Source organism: Raphanus sativus, chromosome 4 (genome assembly GCF_000801105.2).
Source record: "Raphanus sativus cultivar WK10039 chromosome 4, ASM80110v3, whole genome shotgun sequence".
NCBI lineage: Eukaryota > Viridiplantae > Streptophyta > Magnoliopsida > Brassicales > Brassicaceae > Raphanus > Raphanus sativus.
The window spans coordinates 19436000-19450354 of NC_079514.1; the positions used below are offsets into that span (position 1 = coordinate 19436000).

The window sequence follows — 14355 nt, forward strand, 5'->3', positions numbered from 1 at the left end:
ATACAACAACAATCTGAGCACACTAGGGTTTAACTTTGAGAAATCTCTGTGCATGAGCAATGGGGTGAAGGGACTTCCAAAGTCTTATTGATCAAATATCCAAACCACATCTCATATGCTTCATGATGATCAATCAAATGTGTATTCATACGTTCTTGCTCCTGAATTCATATACCGTATCAGTCATCAATTATTCATGCAAGTCCCACTTTCAACCAATGGGTTCCAATAATGAAAAGCCTTAACCACAATCACATATCAGAGGGTCTTACCTTATTTTAGAATCACAACAACAGACAGTTTGATGTTTACAAATGCAAATCACGAGACTAAAATCCTCTCAAACCATGATCCTGGGGGTAGACACTTTAGACTCTTCTTTGACTGCTTCACCTGGAAGAATACCATAGATAAAACCAGTTAGTGAATGCAAATCTAATCTAAATAAAGCTACACTAGTTTGTATCTACTAGATATCCATATTTACACATAAACCAATGATAGATGAATTATCTTTTGCTGTTCTACTGGTGAAAGATAAGATAAACTTGACTCTAGTGTCTATACAGTAAGTTGTTAGGAAAGCAATAGAGGGTAATGACCAGATTGGGTGGTGAGTTCTCCATAGATGGCCTTAAGAGTGGAGAGAGGAACAACCGCGGAAGCACCAGCAGAGGTGGCTTCAGCAAAGAGCTGTTGTTTCCACTCCCACATTGTAACTTTCATATCCTTGTTAGACTTGGACAGCGAATCTTTCTGCTCCTGCAAGGCCTCGACATACTTTTGCTGTTTATCAGATCTAAGCCCCAGAACCACAAACGATACTCCAAGACACGTGTTTATCACAGCATTGCTGTTCATTGCTTCCGAGACCAGCATTGCAATCCTGTTCGCCATTCCTCCTCCTGAGTATACAAATTACAAATAATATTTTCATCAAGGAACAAAAGATCATGTTTGCAAATAAACACTAGCTCGAAGAAAAAATAACAATGATTCTCAATATGATTTCAACTAACAACCGAAACGCCCAAAAAAGCAAATCTAATCAAAGATGGAGACTCGAGAGTTGAGATTAAGCTCGACAAGAGCAACAATTGTATGGAAATTCAGTCAATCGTGCTAAACCCCAGCTTTATGAATTCGGATAAAATAGAAACAGAAATCGTTCAACATATTCAATGATTTGCAGAGTTGGCGATTGAATAGTAACAGAAATCAGCAGACAAAAAGGAATTTAGTGAAGAATGTTCTCACTCTATTCTCCTTCCACAGATCTAAAGTAGAGATCACAACTCACGATAATCTGCCAAATCCACAATATCAACACTCCTAATTCACGATTCTCTGCAAAACCCACAACCCTGTACTCATTTCCTTGATTTCTCGCCGAGTCGAAAACGTGTAAACCCTACTAAACGAGAAGACCTAATCGGCGTCGTTTTACTTCTCAGAATTGTAGAAGAAAATAATAAAACAGGAATATTTTGGCCAAACAAAAAAATAAATGGGAAAATTGTTTTTTAGGCAAAAAGAAACAACAATTATGTCATATTAGTATAATTTCCCTTTGTACCATTATTTCCTAAAAAAAATCAAATAAATAATTTTACAAAAAAAAAAATCAAAAATAGTAAATACTGATTAAATACCTATATCAACTTATTGACATATTTTTTTAGTTCAAAAAATGTTTAAATCATAATTTCATATTTTGTTCTAAAAATGTAGAATTGACATTCTACATAGTAGAAAGTGTAATCTTATTTTTTTCATTGAATCTACTATGTTTAGAATACGTGTTCTTCGTAAATAATAGTAATCTAAAAATATTTGGAAAACACATTCTACGCTTAACCTATAGTGCTAAAATATGTAAAAATCGAAATCTACACATTACTATAAATCTAAAACCTGTAAAAATCAGAATCTACATATTACTATAAATCTAAAACTAGTAGAAATCGATTTCTAACATGTTTACTGTATTCTACATATTTTAGAATACACGTTCTACGGATAAAGATAATATTAGAAGAAAATATTTGAGAATATTCTGTTTCTTTATTTATTAACAAAAAATGATTTTTTTAAAAAAAGAAAAAAATCTTTTAATTTTTTTTAAATCTTTTAGTAAAATAATATATATTTTTAAAAAAAAATCTTTTACTAAAGAAAATATATTTTTTTTTTGAAAAAATCTTTAGAAAAAAAATTTTAAGAAAAAATCTTAAAAAAGGAAATTCGTTTTTGGGGCTAAAAAATAAATTGAGATTTTTAATTTTTATTTTTTTAACTTTTTAGTAAAAAATTATATTTTAATATTCAAAATTAGTTTTTAATTGTAATTTCGAATTTTTAATTGAAATTTAAGGGCAACATTGCCATTTAGAAAAAAATTAGCCTAATAGGACATAAAGTAAAAGAGATTAGACTAAGAGGATATAATTGTTGTTTTTTTGGGCTAAAAAACAATTTTCCCAAAATAAATCAGGAATACACAGAATGTCGGTTCTGTATTCATTTCGTTTCGGTTCTCATCTATTTGAGTTTTGTATTTCTGAAATTAGAGATTTAGGCCTGATTCGAATATTTATGAAAAAATTGGTTTTGATTCTGTTTAAGTCCATTCAGGTTTGGGTTTTCGGAACTAGAGATTTAAGCTCCAAATATATATAAATTTTGGTTTGAATTCGGTTCATGTTCCAGCTATGCATTTAAATTATGTTAAAAAAATTTAAAATAAAAATATACCTTAAGTCATCAAAATCCAAAAATGAAAATAAAATACAACATTTAATTTTTGATAATTAAGACTAGATAATTAGAATTAACATAAATTTTCTTATATTTAGATATTTGAGTGAACCAAAAGTAGGTATTTTGGATATTTCTGATATTTTAGAATTTTCCCTATTTTCAATATTTATTTCTGATTTATTTTGATAATTTTTGGATATTTTAATGTATTTTGAATATCTATAGATGTTAAATTTAAAATAATTAATATATTATAGTATTGAACTGTTGATCCAAATTCTTGGGATATCTAATATATTTTGTTTCGGGTTGAGTTCATTTTTGGTTCTTCGGATATCAAAATGTTGGATCTATTTTGATATTTAAATCATTTCAATTCAGATTCACTATTACTTTTTTACCTAACCTAAATACATGGATACCTTGTTTATTTTAGTCAAAGCTATTTACAGGAGGTAGGATTAGCATATAAACTGAGAACCAAACCTTCAGAAGTCATGACTTCTTTCATGTGTGATTTTTTTAATTTGGACCATTACTTAGAAAATTTATTAAATGTATTTACTAAGACTAATATTAAATATAAACTTTAAAATACTTTAATCACAATATCTTTTGATATCTTTTCATTTTGAATATACATATATTTATTTAAATTGTTTTAACAAATCTGTTTTAAAAGATTTTTACAAGATCTTCATTTTCGAAAATATATTTAAATATTTTTACTAATTTCGAAATTAGTTTGAAATATTATTATACCATATTATATCATATTTTATCTATTATATAATCAATCATATTTAAGGAAAACTATTATGTTGAGATAATATAATAAAATTGTATTAAATTGATAAATATATATATATCTTATATACTTTATTTTTGTAAGTAATAAAATATTTATGTTCAAAAAATAAATCTAATATATTGGTAGACGGGTTAACATTAGCAAACTATATAATACATGTATAAAATTATCATTTATTATTCATTAAAACTATAATATAAAACTCTTTTGTAACACTAATTTAATCATGATATCTTTCCATTTTAAATCTAGATATATATATTTATATTTATATTTTAAAAATCTAATAAATCTATGTAAAAATATTAAAATGAAACATTCAAATTATATCCTATTTTATCTACTTTATAGTCATAATCATCATGTTAAAATACAATTACTATATTAAACTAAATATGATAAAAGTATATTAAATTCACAAATTTTATTTCCTTATAAATAAACTATTTATTTTAAAAATATAATATGATGACAGAACAATTTAAAATTAGCAAACTATATAATACATATCTAAAAATTAACATATCTTAGACTTTTTATATGCAATTATATATTATCTAAAATAAATAAGTATAAAAATATTGGTAAAAGAAAATTCAACTTTGAAGTACAGGTCAGAATTTACCAAAACCTAAGTACAAAATAATTTTCAAATATATTTTCTCAGGAATATATTACTTTCTTAATAACTAAATGAAAATACAATACAATAAATATATAATGAGAAGTGACTAATTCATATGATTTTAAACAATTAACTAATTATAACATGTAAATTATAAAATTATTGTATATAAAATAGTTATATAATCATATAAATAGATGATTAACGTTAAAAATATAAACCATTTATGTTTTAAAACAAATATTTATGTATATTTTGAAAATAAACACCCGCGTGGTTGCTCGGATCAAGATCTAGTTGTTTCTTAAAGTTGCACCATCCCCATCCTGAATCCAAAGAACTGCTTCCTATGATTTCCCATTTATCTTCTATTGGACTAGAGGTCAAACCAACCTCTTTCACAAGCAGGTGCCAGGGAATAGATCCATCCTTCAATCACTGCACTCTTGTAAAAACCAGGTTGCATCTCTCTACATGATGGCATAACATCTAATCTATTAAAAAAGATTCCTATTTTTTATCTACTTATAAATGTTGTCATTTATATCTTAGACCTATTCATATTTCACTAGAAATAAATATTAATAAGATATTTTTGAAGTTCTCTTAATTTACTTTAATATTTCAAATTTTCACTTGTATTTTTATGGCTAACAACATTAATTAGTTTTATCCTAATTACTATACATTCATAAAACTTCCACCATTTATATTCATTTGAAACTATCGACATTTTATTTTATTTAACTGTTTCTTAGTTTTTTCTTAGTTATTCTTGCATTTAAACTTTTCAAATTCTAACATAGCTGATGTATTTAGTTATGGTGTGTCAGAAATACAAAACTACATTGCTTTCATTTTTACTATTAATATTTAAGATTGGTAAATTATATTTATACAACCATATAATTTTTATAATATAAATAATCTTTAGTATTTTTATAGCTATAGTGCTATATAAATATATAAGTGATATAATAAGTGATTTTAATTAAACATATTTTACCCAGATGTGGGCTAACATATTAGATCATCATTTCTAAAATGGTTAGTTATACTATAAAAATATATTTTTTTACAGTATAGCTAAATTTAATTAAAAATGAATTGTATACAATAACAATTAATAAAAAAGTAAAATATATAAAATAGATCACTATATATTAATAATGTCGAATAAGAAATCTAAATAATAAAACTATAAAGGTATACAATATAAAACACTAAAATGTAAATCATATATTTAAAACGTTTAGGATAATATAAAAGCTGTACATTTATAAAAGAAAAAATATCCGCACGGACGTGCGGGTTCAAATTCTAGTAGGCTCTTAAGTTTGCATTCCGGCAAAAAAACATTCGTCCAACCGGAGAAGTTATAGTCTTTTATAACTTTGTCTAATATTATTTTTAGATCCAAATTCATCTTAAATTCAATTAATAATACTTTGAATTCAAGAATTTATTACAAACAGATCAAAATGAATATGAAAACAAATATTTAAGATATTTTTTAGATTTTAAACATTCATTTTTGATACTAATTAAGATTTGGGAAAATGTCATTTAAATCACCAAATTTCAAAATTAATTGAATAAAGTATGAACATTTTTGTGGACTATTTAAAATCTTAACATATCTTGATTAGCTGTTTTAATCTAAAAGATAATTTGACTAAACTATTTCTAAGACCCCGTCAAAATGGTTAATGTATTGAGTTAATGGGGTTAATCTGTTAACCATTTTAACGGTTTCTTAAAAATGGCTTAGTATTTAGGATCTAGAGTTTAGTATTTAGGATTTAGGGTCTAAGATTTATCCAAATGTTTAAGGTTATTGGAGTTATATTTATTTTTCTAAAATGAATAAAAATATTAATAATTGCTTAAAAAAGAAAAATTTCAATATTTTTAACGCCGTCATCAAAACACTAAACCTTAAATCTTAAACCCTAAACTCGTGGATAAATCTTAAAACCTTAAATCCTAAATACTAAACCATAATATTAAATCCAAAATCCTAAACACTAAACATTTGGGTAAACTCTGAACCTTAAATTCTAAACCGTTGTTTAAATTCTGAACCCTTGAGTAAACCCTGAACTCTAAGATTTATGATTTATCCAAGAGTTTAGGATTAGGGTTAAGAATTTTGGGTTTAGTGTTTTAAAGATTTAGTGTTTAATGTATATGATTTAGGGTTTAGGATTTACCCAAAAACTCAAAGTTTATCCAAGTGTTTAATGTTTAGGATTTAGGGTTTAGTGTTTTGGTGATGGTTTTGATAATAGTGAAATAATTGTTTTTGTTGCAACTATTACTATTTTCAAAAAAAAACTCTAGTCAAAATATCTTTGAGGTTAAAATGGCTAGTCAAAATTAGTTGAGGCTTTTAATGATCCTTGAAAAAGATCATGTTTTTCAATTAAATTTGAAAGTTGGTTATTTAAATGACTCTTTTTCAATTCACATTTAGATGTTTAATGAGAATTAATTAGAGTCTGAATGGTGACATCTTGATAATATAAGAAAAGTTGAATAAAGATGTGGTATAGTGCAACAACGGTTCATGATCTCTATACTATTATTTGCGAAGTGATTTTTCGCAACGGAGTTCTCACATAAAAGTTAGAGTGACTAATATCGATTGTACCCTTAATAAATAAAATATATAAATTATCCATAAAATAAAAAACGAATTTTAGTTTTCTTGATTAAAAAGGTTAAAATTAGTATAATATTAAAAATTATCCGAAATCTAAAAATATATTTTAAATAAAAAGATACTTCACATACATATTGGTTGTTATCTGAAATATTTTTTTATATAAAATTGAAAAACGAATTTTAATGTTAAAAAGGAAATTTATTTTTCTTGATTAAATAAGTTAAAATTAGTAATAATAAGAAGAATTTTCCAAAATCTAAAAATATCTTTTAAAATGAAAAGATAATTCATATATATATATTTGGTCGTTATCTGAAATACTTTTAATATAAAAATGAAATTTTAAAAAATAAAAAATGAATTGAAAATTATTTGATTAGATAAGTTTAACATTAATATTTTTACAATTAAACTCTCGTTAAAATTTAGAGTGCTTAATATTGTTCATATCTTTAATGAATATAATATATAAATTACCCACAAAATGAAAAATAAATTTCAATTTTCTTGATTAGATGAGTGATTAGAATAGTAATAATAATAAGAGTTATCACAACATCAAAAATATATTTTAAGATAAAGATACTTCATATATATATTTTATTGTTATCTGAAAAATATTTTAATATAAAAATTTAAAAATAGAAACAAGTTAACAAAATGTTTTAATAGATAAGTGACTAAAATTAATAGTAATAAAAATAATCCAAAATCTAAAACTATATTTTAAGTAAAAAATAATAATTACTATGTATATTGTGTTGTTGTCTGAATAATAATGTCTTTTAATTAAAATTTAAAAATAGAAAATCACATAACTAAATATTAATCAAGTAAATTTTTTGATTTATATAATTGAAAATAAAATAATCGAGTAATTAAAAGATTTATTTATTATTATTAAATATAATGTTCAAAACAAAATTTCAAAATATTTATAATATGTGGCCTGAAAAAAAATATTTATAATATGTAAGAATTTTAAAATGAAAACATAAATCATGGTATTTTTTAATTAATAATATATGTATTAATAAATAATTGTAAAAAAACATAAATCATGATTATGTCCGCATGAGCGGGCAAGACACTTAGTTAGTTGTACCCTTAATAAATAATATATATATTAGCTAAAACATAAAAAACGAATTTAAAACTAATAATAGTAAGAATGATCCAAAATCTTAAAATATATAAGTTAAATAAAGAGATAATTTGTATATATATTGTGTTGTAAACCGGAAAAAACTTTTAATAACAAGTTCGAAATTAAAAAACACATTTTTAATCAAGTAAAATTCTTCATTTATATAATCGAAAATATAATATTAAGTGATTTTTAAGATTTTTTTATTATTAATGAATATAATGAATGAAACTTTTTTAAAATTATAATACGTAAGAATTTTCTAATGAAAACAATAAATTATGATACATAACTATTATATTTTTATTAGTAATGCATATATTAATAAATAATTATAAAATCTTTTTATCCGGATGGGCGAACGAAACACCTAGAAACCCATTAGATAGAGTATTTTTTTTTGGATTTTTATATTTCTAGTGTTTTGGGACATCCCGACAAACTTAGAAAATCTTCTTTTCGAAGATCCAATGAATTCCCCAATTAAGAGCAAACCTTAGATAATGGTTTAACCTCATTTATATGTTTTTATAAAAAGTTAATTTTAGTGACAAATGCATATGTATTAATTAACATGATAGAGATAATATGATCATGTATATAATAAATAGTTATATATAATATGTACTATAAATAAAATGTTATTTTAATAATTTTATGTTTATCTATTAGATTAGATAACTGAATGTAAATTAATATAATACAACTTTTGGCTAAAATATATAAAACAATTATAATATATATTATGTTGTTATCTGAAAATAATATTTTCAATCATAAAGATTAAAAAACTAAATTCAATAATAGTCATATACATATATTGTAATGAGAAACTTTATTATAGATACATATATTGCCAATTTAAAAATTTAAGACTATAAACATAACTTATCATGTTAATTATTGAAATAATAATATATGTATTAATAAAATATCTATAAGATTATTATGCCCGCATGAGCAGGCCAACCATCTAGTTTATGCGGTATAAGTGTAATTCTTATGTAAAACATATAAAAATTGTTTGATGAAGCATTTAAAGTACATGAGGAATATTTGATTGGTAAAAAAACAATATAGAGATATGTAAATCTTTTGGACATAATTGCAAATATACCCAAATCCAAACCAGCATTGCAATCTTGTTCGCCATTCCTCCTCCTGAGTATACAAATTACTAATCTTTTCATCAAGGAACCAAAAAGAGGATAGGTAGCAATAGCGATCGGAATTGAAACAAATGGTAAATTGTAAAATCAAGAATATCAAACTTTGCAAATAAACACAAGCGGGCCATATTGAATAGAAAATTGAATAATTGAATAATTTGCAGAGATAAGATTGAATAGTAACAAAAATCAGCAGATTAAATAAAACTAGGGTAAACCCGCCCTACGGGCGGACGGAAAAATAAATTAATAATATAAATTCATTAAAGAATTTAAGTGAGAAAAAAAATATTTTCATAATATTTTCACAGAAATTTTAACTTTATTTTACTATTCATTTTAGAGACTATATATTAATCTAATTATTATATAATTTTAGAATATAATTATATACTTTATTTCAATGTGTTTATGGATTTAAAATTACAGTCAATTGGGTTTAGTGGAGTTATAAAGAATAAATAGACAAATTTATTTGCTATCTCGATTATAAGTTTATTTCATGAAATAAACTATTTTTATTTTAAAATAGAGTTTTAAAAAATTAACGCTTTACACTATGCAAAAGAAAAAACTCATTCATTAGAACTACAAATATTTTCATGTTTATTTGTAAATAGTTTTAATTTACAGTTTCGTGTTTCATGTTTAATTTTTTATATATAATACGCGAAAATAGTATTACCGTATAATTTAATAATATGAAAAATGTTGATTTTGTAAATATTTATGCAGTAATCTACTAAAAACTCAATTTTCCATTTACCTAGAGCCGGCCCTACGGGCGGGATACACTTTATTTGTGATTAGATTAATACTTTTGTATAATTTATGATTTGTATTTTAGGTTTGTAACTGCAAGTAATTTGTATGATAAAGATTTTTTCTTTTGAGTCTTAGGTGAGGAGATATTACATGTGATAAAAGATAATTTGTTTGTTTACCATAATTGTTTCCATATTAAAGAGTTATGGCATTAATATGTTGTGAAGATTTCAATTGGTTTTCATGTTATTTTTTTTTACAAAAGTTTGATTACATATTCGGTGCGTTATTTGTGGTTTGTAATATTTTGGGTTCAGAAAGAGTAGGTCGTAGATAATTATTTTGTGTACACTATAAGAGTAATTATTTTTTAGGTTGAAATCATAATTTCTCGACATGCTATTAGGATGGAAGTTGTGATTATTTGAAGTTGCATTTTTTACTAAATGTAAATGTTATATTGAATGCGAAAAATGTAGTAAAGCAAGGTTAATCAAAATACCAAATCATTAAAACTGAAAAATATAAAGATCATATTTGATAATCAAAATTTAATAAGTTTTTTTACTGGTAAAGTTCTAGAACATATATATTTTGAAATAGAAAGAGTATTAGATTAGATTAGAGGTGGGTAAAAAACCTAAACCGTACCAAACCGAACCGACCCAACCGAAGTTAAACCGACCTAAACCAAACCATTCTCTTTATATAACCCAATTGGTTCATGTTTTACTCAACCCGGATGGTTTGGTTGGGTTTGAGTTTAAATCAAACCAAACTGTTAAACAAACCAAACCAAACCGAACCAAACCGATAACCAAATATATATATATATATATATATATATATATTAACTTACTTATTGTAAATTTTAGTTAAAGTTTTGTTTTCCATTTTTTTAACTTCATATATTTTTAAAAAAATTCCAAATATGATTCAAATAATACTATTATATATATTCTCTAATCATAATACCTAAAGATTGTACTCAAAAGAAAACTTAAAAACTATAAGCATCTAAATCGTAGCCGTCTCGTTTCGTTCTTTTCTAATATCCATTATCTAAAGATAAAATTATGTAACGAAGTTATTGCTTGGTATTTTTAGTTTTTGGATACATTATTTTTTGACTTTAATATATTTTTTAGTTAACAAAGTTTATATTTTCACTTTATCTTTTATAGTTCGCATAACTAAATTATACCAAATCGAACTAAACCATAATAAAATAAACCGAACTAAATCAAAACCAACCAAATTAAATCTAAACCAAACCGAATTAAACCGAACCAAACTAAACTAAACTCAAACCGAATCCAAACCAAAGCACTTTGGTTTTAATTCGGTTGAGTTTTATAAAACCCAAATTAACCAAATCGAACCCGAAACTAAACCAATATGCCCACCCCTAGATTAGATGGTTAACTAACGCGGGTTATTAAATCTTTAAATATATTGCGATTTATTTTTGTGATCAATATTTTCTTTGTTTTGCTTGTGACCAACATTTTTCGTTTTTATGTTCAATAATATGTGAAAGTAGGCGTTTTTTTTTCTTCCCATATTTACAACCGCACAAATGTGGATCTGTTTCATTTTTGATTATATCTTTCTATCTCTATTGTATAGTTGCTTAAGTGTAAGGTTATGTTCACCTTAGCAAATTTTATTATTCCTCTCGTGTTTTGATAAACAACGACATAACCACACATTCTCATAACTGCCTCTGTGCCCAGTAAAACCTTTAAAACACATCCAAAGCCAGTGAAATAACCAAAACAGGTGGCATTAACTTATTTTACCGTAAAGCTTAGAAGAGTTGGATCAAAACAGAAATTGAAGAGTCAACGAAACTATCATAATCCAAAACGTATACGAAATCAGCAGAAGAACAAATAACAGGCTAAAGTCATTGAGTATCACTATAAATTTTGGATGCAAAATCTACACCGTGCAGGCTTACTGCCTTTTTTTTTTGTTTTTCAATCTTCAGCAGATCACATCTTGTTTACTTTCTTTGACCCTTTCTTCTTATCTTCCTCTTCCTCACTATATTTGCTTTCATAATTCTCTTCATTCTCATTTTCTTCATCTTCCTCCTCCATGCCTTCTTCTGAAACCTCACCCCTTCAAATCACTGGTTATTTTCAAAACCTCAACCTTTAGCGATTTCTTTTGATCACAACTGATCCAATCATCTCTTAGGCTGAACTCATAAGCAAGTCAAATTAATAGTATCTTCTACAGGTTTTTAGCGTTTCCCCATTTCCCATCTTGATCAGCTTTTAACCTTCTCTAACTTCATTGTTCTTTGCCTCGACGATTGCTCCTAAACTTTTAATTGTCTAACTAACATCACTTGAAGAAGTGAAGCTTCATCCATGAAACCAACCTTCTGAAAGAATCATACATTGATTGAATCCGCAAGAAAGGCCCATAAGCTTTTCTCTTTGTGGTAAGGAGAGTGAATAACGCCTAAGTGTCAATTGGAAAATTTTAGAGTGATCCAATCTTGAACTATCACCTTCTGTTTTGCACGGACTCCTACTTTTAAAGAAGGTATCATTTGCGGAGGAGTTGAGGATGTTCTTCCAAGTGAAGCTTCACGTAAATAGTGAGATTACATTTGTTGACCAGAATTTACCTGCAGTGGATTGGAAAAACTCATCTAAATCTTTACCTTGCTCTGTACAAAAACAAAAGAAATCGAGTTTAAGTTTTATCAATATTTGTCAAATCAGAAGGAGTTCTTCATGGGGCGGGGTCATTTACCTTGTTCATATTCCAAAGCTTGTAGTATTATCTCAAGCTTATCGAAATCTTTAACAACCTTGGCTTCTGGTGATTCGTTTGCTTCATATTCTCTCCACAGCTCAGCGATTTCTTCAGCTGCAATTATACATTTGTATCTATTTATGTAGTTTTTAGAACGGGAGAAGAGAACTGACCTCTTTCTCCTCCACCCAAGAGTTTGCACATGTGTTGAAGTGCTTCACTTTCTTCTCTTCTTTAGATATCCCGCAAGTAGGTGTTATATCCCCTAAAATGGCTGCTCAACAACAATTATAGAATTTGAGATCACAAAAAAAAAGCGGCAATTAAATGTATAAGTGAAAGAAGTAACCTTCTGCAATGTCATGAACAATTGCCACTTTCCTACATCTGAAGGAAGAAAAAAACATTGGAAAGCTGAAAACAAAATAGTTTTTTTCTCAAAGAAATTGAAGGAACCAAAGAAAAGCTATAGCTTACTTGTCTCTGTTAACACCGGGAATATCTGTAGAAACTAACGCCATAAGACCCATCCGATACATGTGATCCGCTATTGATTCTGAATCCTTCAGTTCTCTTTTAACCCATCCAGCTCTTGGAGTTGTCTATTATCAAAACCAAAGACATATGAAACCTTCAAAGCAACCACATACATAGCTTGAAATCATTTCATTGATCTTAAAAACAAACTTATGATTGGATCTTATGGGAAAACAATCGACGGTGAGGTTACAAATACCTTGAGGCGAGAGGAGAGGGAGAGAAAATCTATGGCGGAGGAAGCAGAAGGAGGAGGAGGGAGGGAGACGGAACCATCTCCGCTTCGATCCGGTTGAGAGAGTGGGGAGTCCTTTGCCATGCAGTGATTCGCTCGGTTCGGGGATGAAGCTGCTGCGGCGGCAGAGCGATGGAAGATTTGGGGATGGGCGAGAGAATGTGATTTCGAGGACGGAGCACTTTCTAAATATTTACCTCATGAAAGTGCTTCTCATACATAGATCTTAATTTAAAACATCATCGAACACAAACTGGACTTTTTTCAGGTAATCTCTGTCTGAACTCCACACCTGCCACCACGTTTTGTGAATATGAGACAGATGGAAAGCAGAGAGTTTTGGAGATCGAGATCTCTCAGAAGTGAGATACATATGTGGGCGTGGCCGTTCAGTTCCAGAAACGGATACGACTCTCGATCGTCGCCGTCTCAGCCGATCGAAGCGTCACGAAGAACACAAAACAACGCGGATTAGGGTTCGTGGAGAGCGAAGTTTTCCCTGGGCTGCAAAACAAAGCGCGAGTGAAAGCCCAAATAGAAGCCCATACGCAAGCAATAACTCGACACACATCGTTTAATTAATCCGACGTGGCGGACATAGAGAACATGAGTTTCCAGCGTGTCATCTGATGTGGCGCAAGGAGGAGAGAAAGAAGTGTATTATATATAAATAGATTTAGTGAAGAATGTTCTCTCACTCTCTTCTCCTTCTTCAAACCTTAAGTAGAGATCACAACTCACGATTATCTGCAAATGTCAACACTCCTAATTCACGATTCTCTGCACAACCCTAAACGGGAAGACTACTCAACCGGCGTCGTTTTACTTTGCTTAATTTTGAGAAGAAAATAATAAAACAGGAA

At 27.2% G+C, this 14355-nt stretch overlaps 1 protein-coding gene and 1 pseudogene across 4 annotated transcripts; both read right to left on the bottom strand.

The window, feature by feature from the left end:
- Positions 1-126: 126 nt before the first annotated feature.
- LOC108851491 (uncharacterized) lies at positions 127-14291 on the bottom strand. Of its 4 annotated transcripts, XR_008944567.1 has the most exons (4): positions 1258-1431; positions 603-905; positions 273-393; positions 127-161 (listed from the first exon to the last, which is right to left on the bottom strand). XR_008944567.1 is itself a non-coding variant. In XM_057007448.1 (3 exons), the coding sequence occupies exons 2-3, from the start codon at positions 895-897 to the stop codon at positions 341-343; spliced, it is 348 nt and encodes a 115-aa protein (XP_056863428.1). In that variant the 5' UTR covers positions 898-905; positions 14191-14291; the 3' UTR covers positions 127-340. The 4 variants fall into 4 exon arrangements, 3 of the variants coding, with proteins under 3 accessions (XP_056863428.1, XP_056863429.1, XP_018480430.1); XM_057007448.1 differs by lacking the exon at positions 1258-1431 and adding an exon at positions 14191-14291 and having other exon boundaries at positions 127-393; XM_057007449.1 differs by having other exon boundaries at positions 127-393; positions 1301-1438.
- Positions 11716-14184, bottom strand: LOC108827227 (uncharacterized; annotated as a pseudogene).
- Positions 14292-14355: the final 64 nt, after the last annotated feature.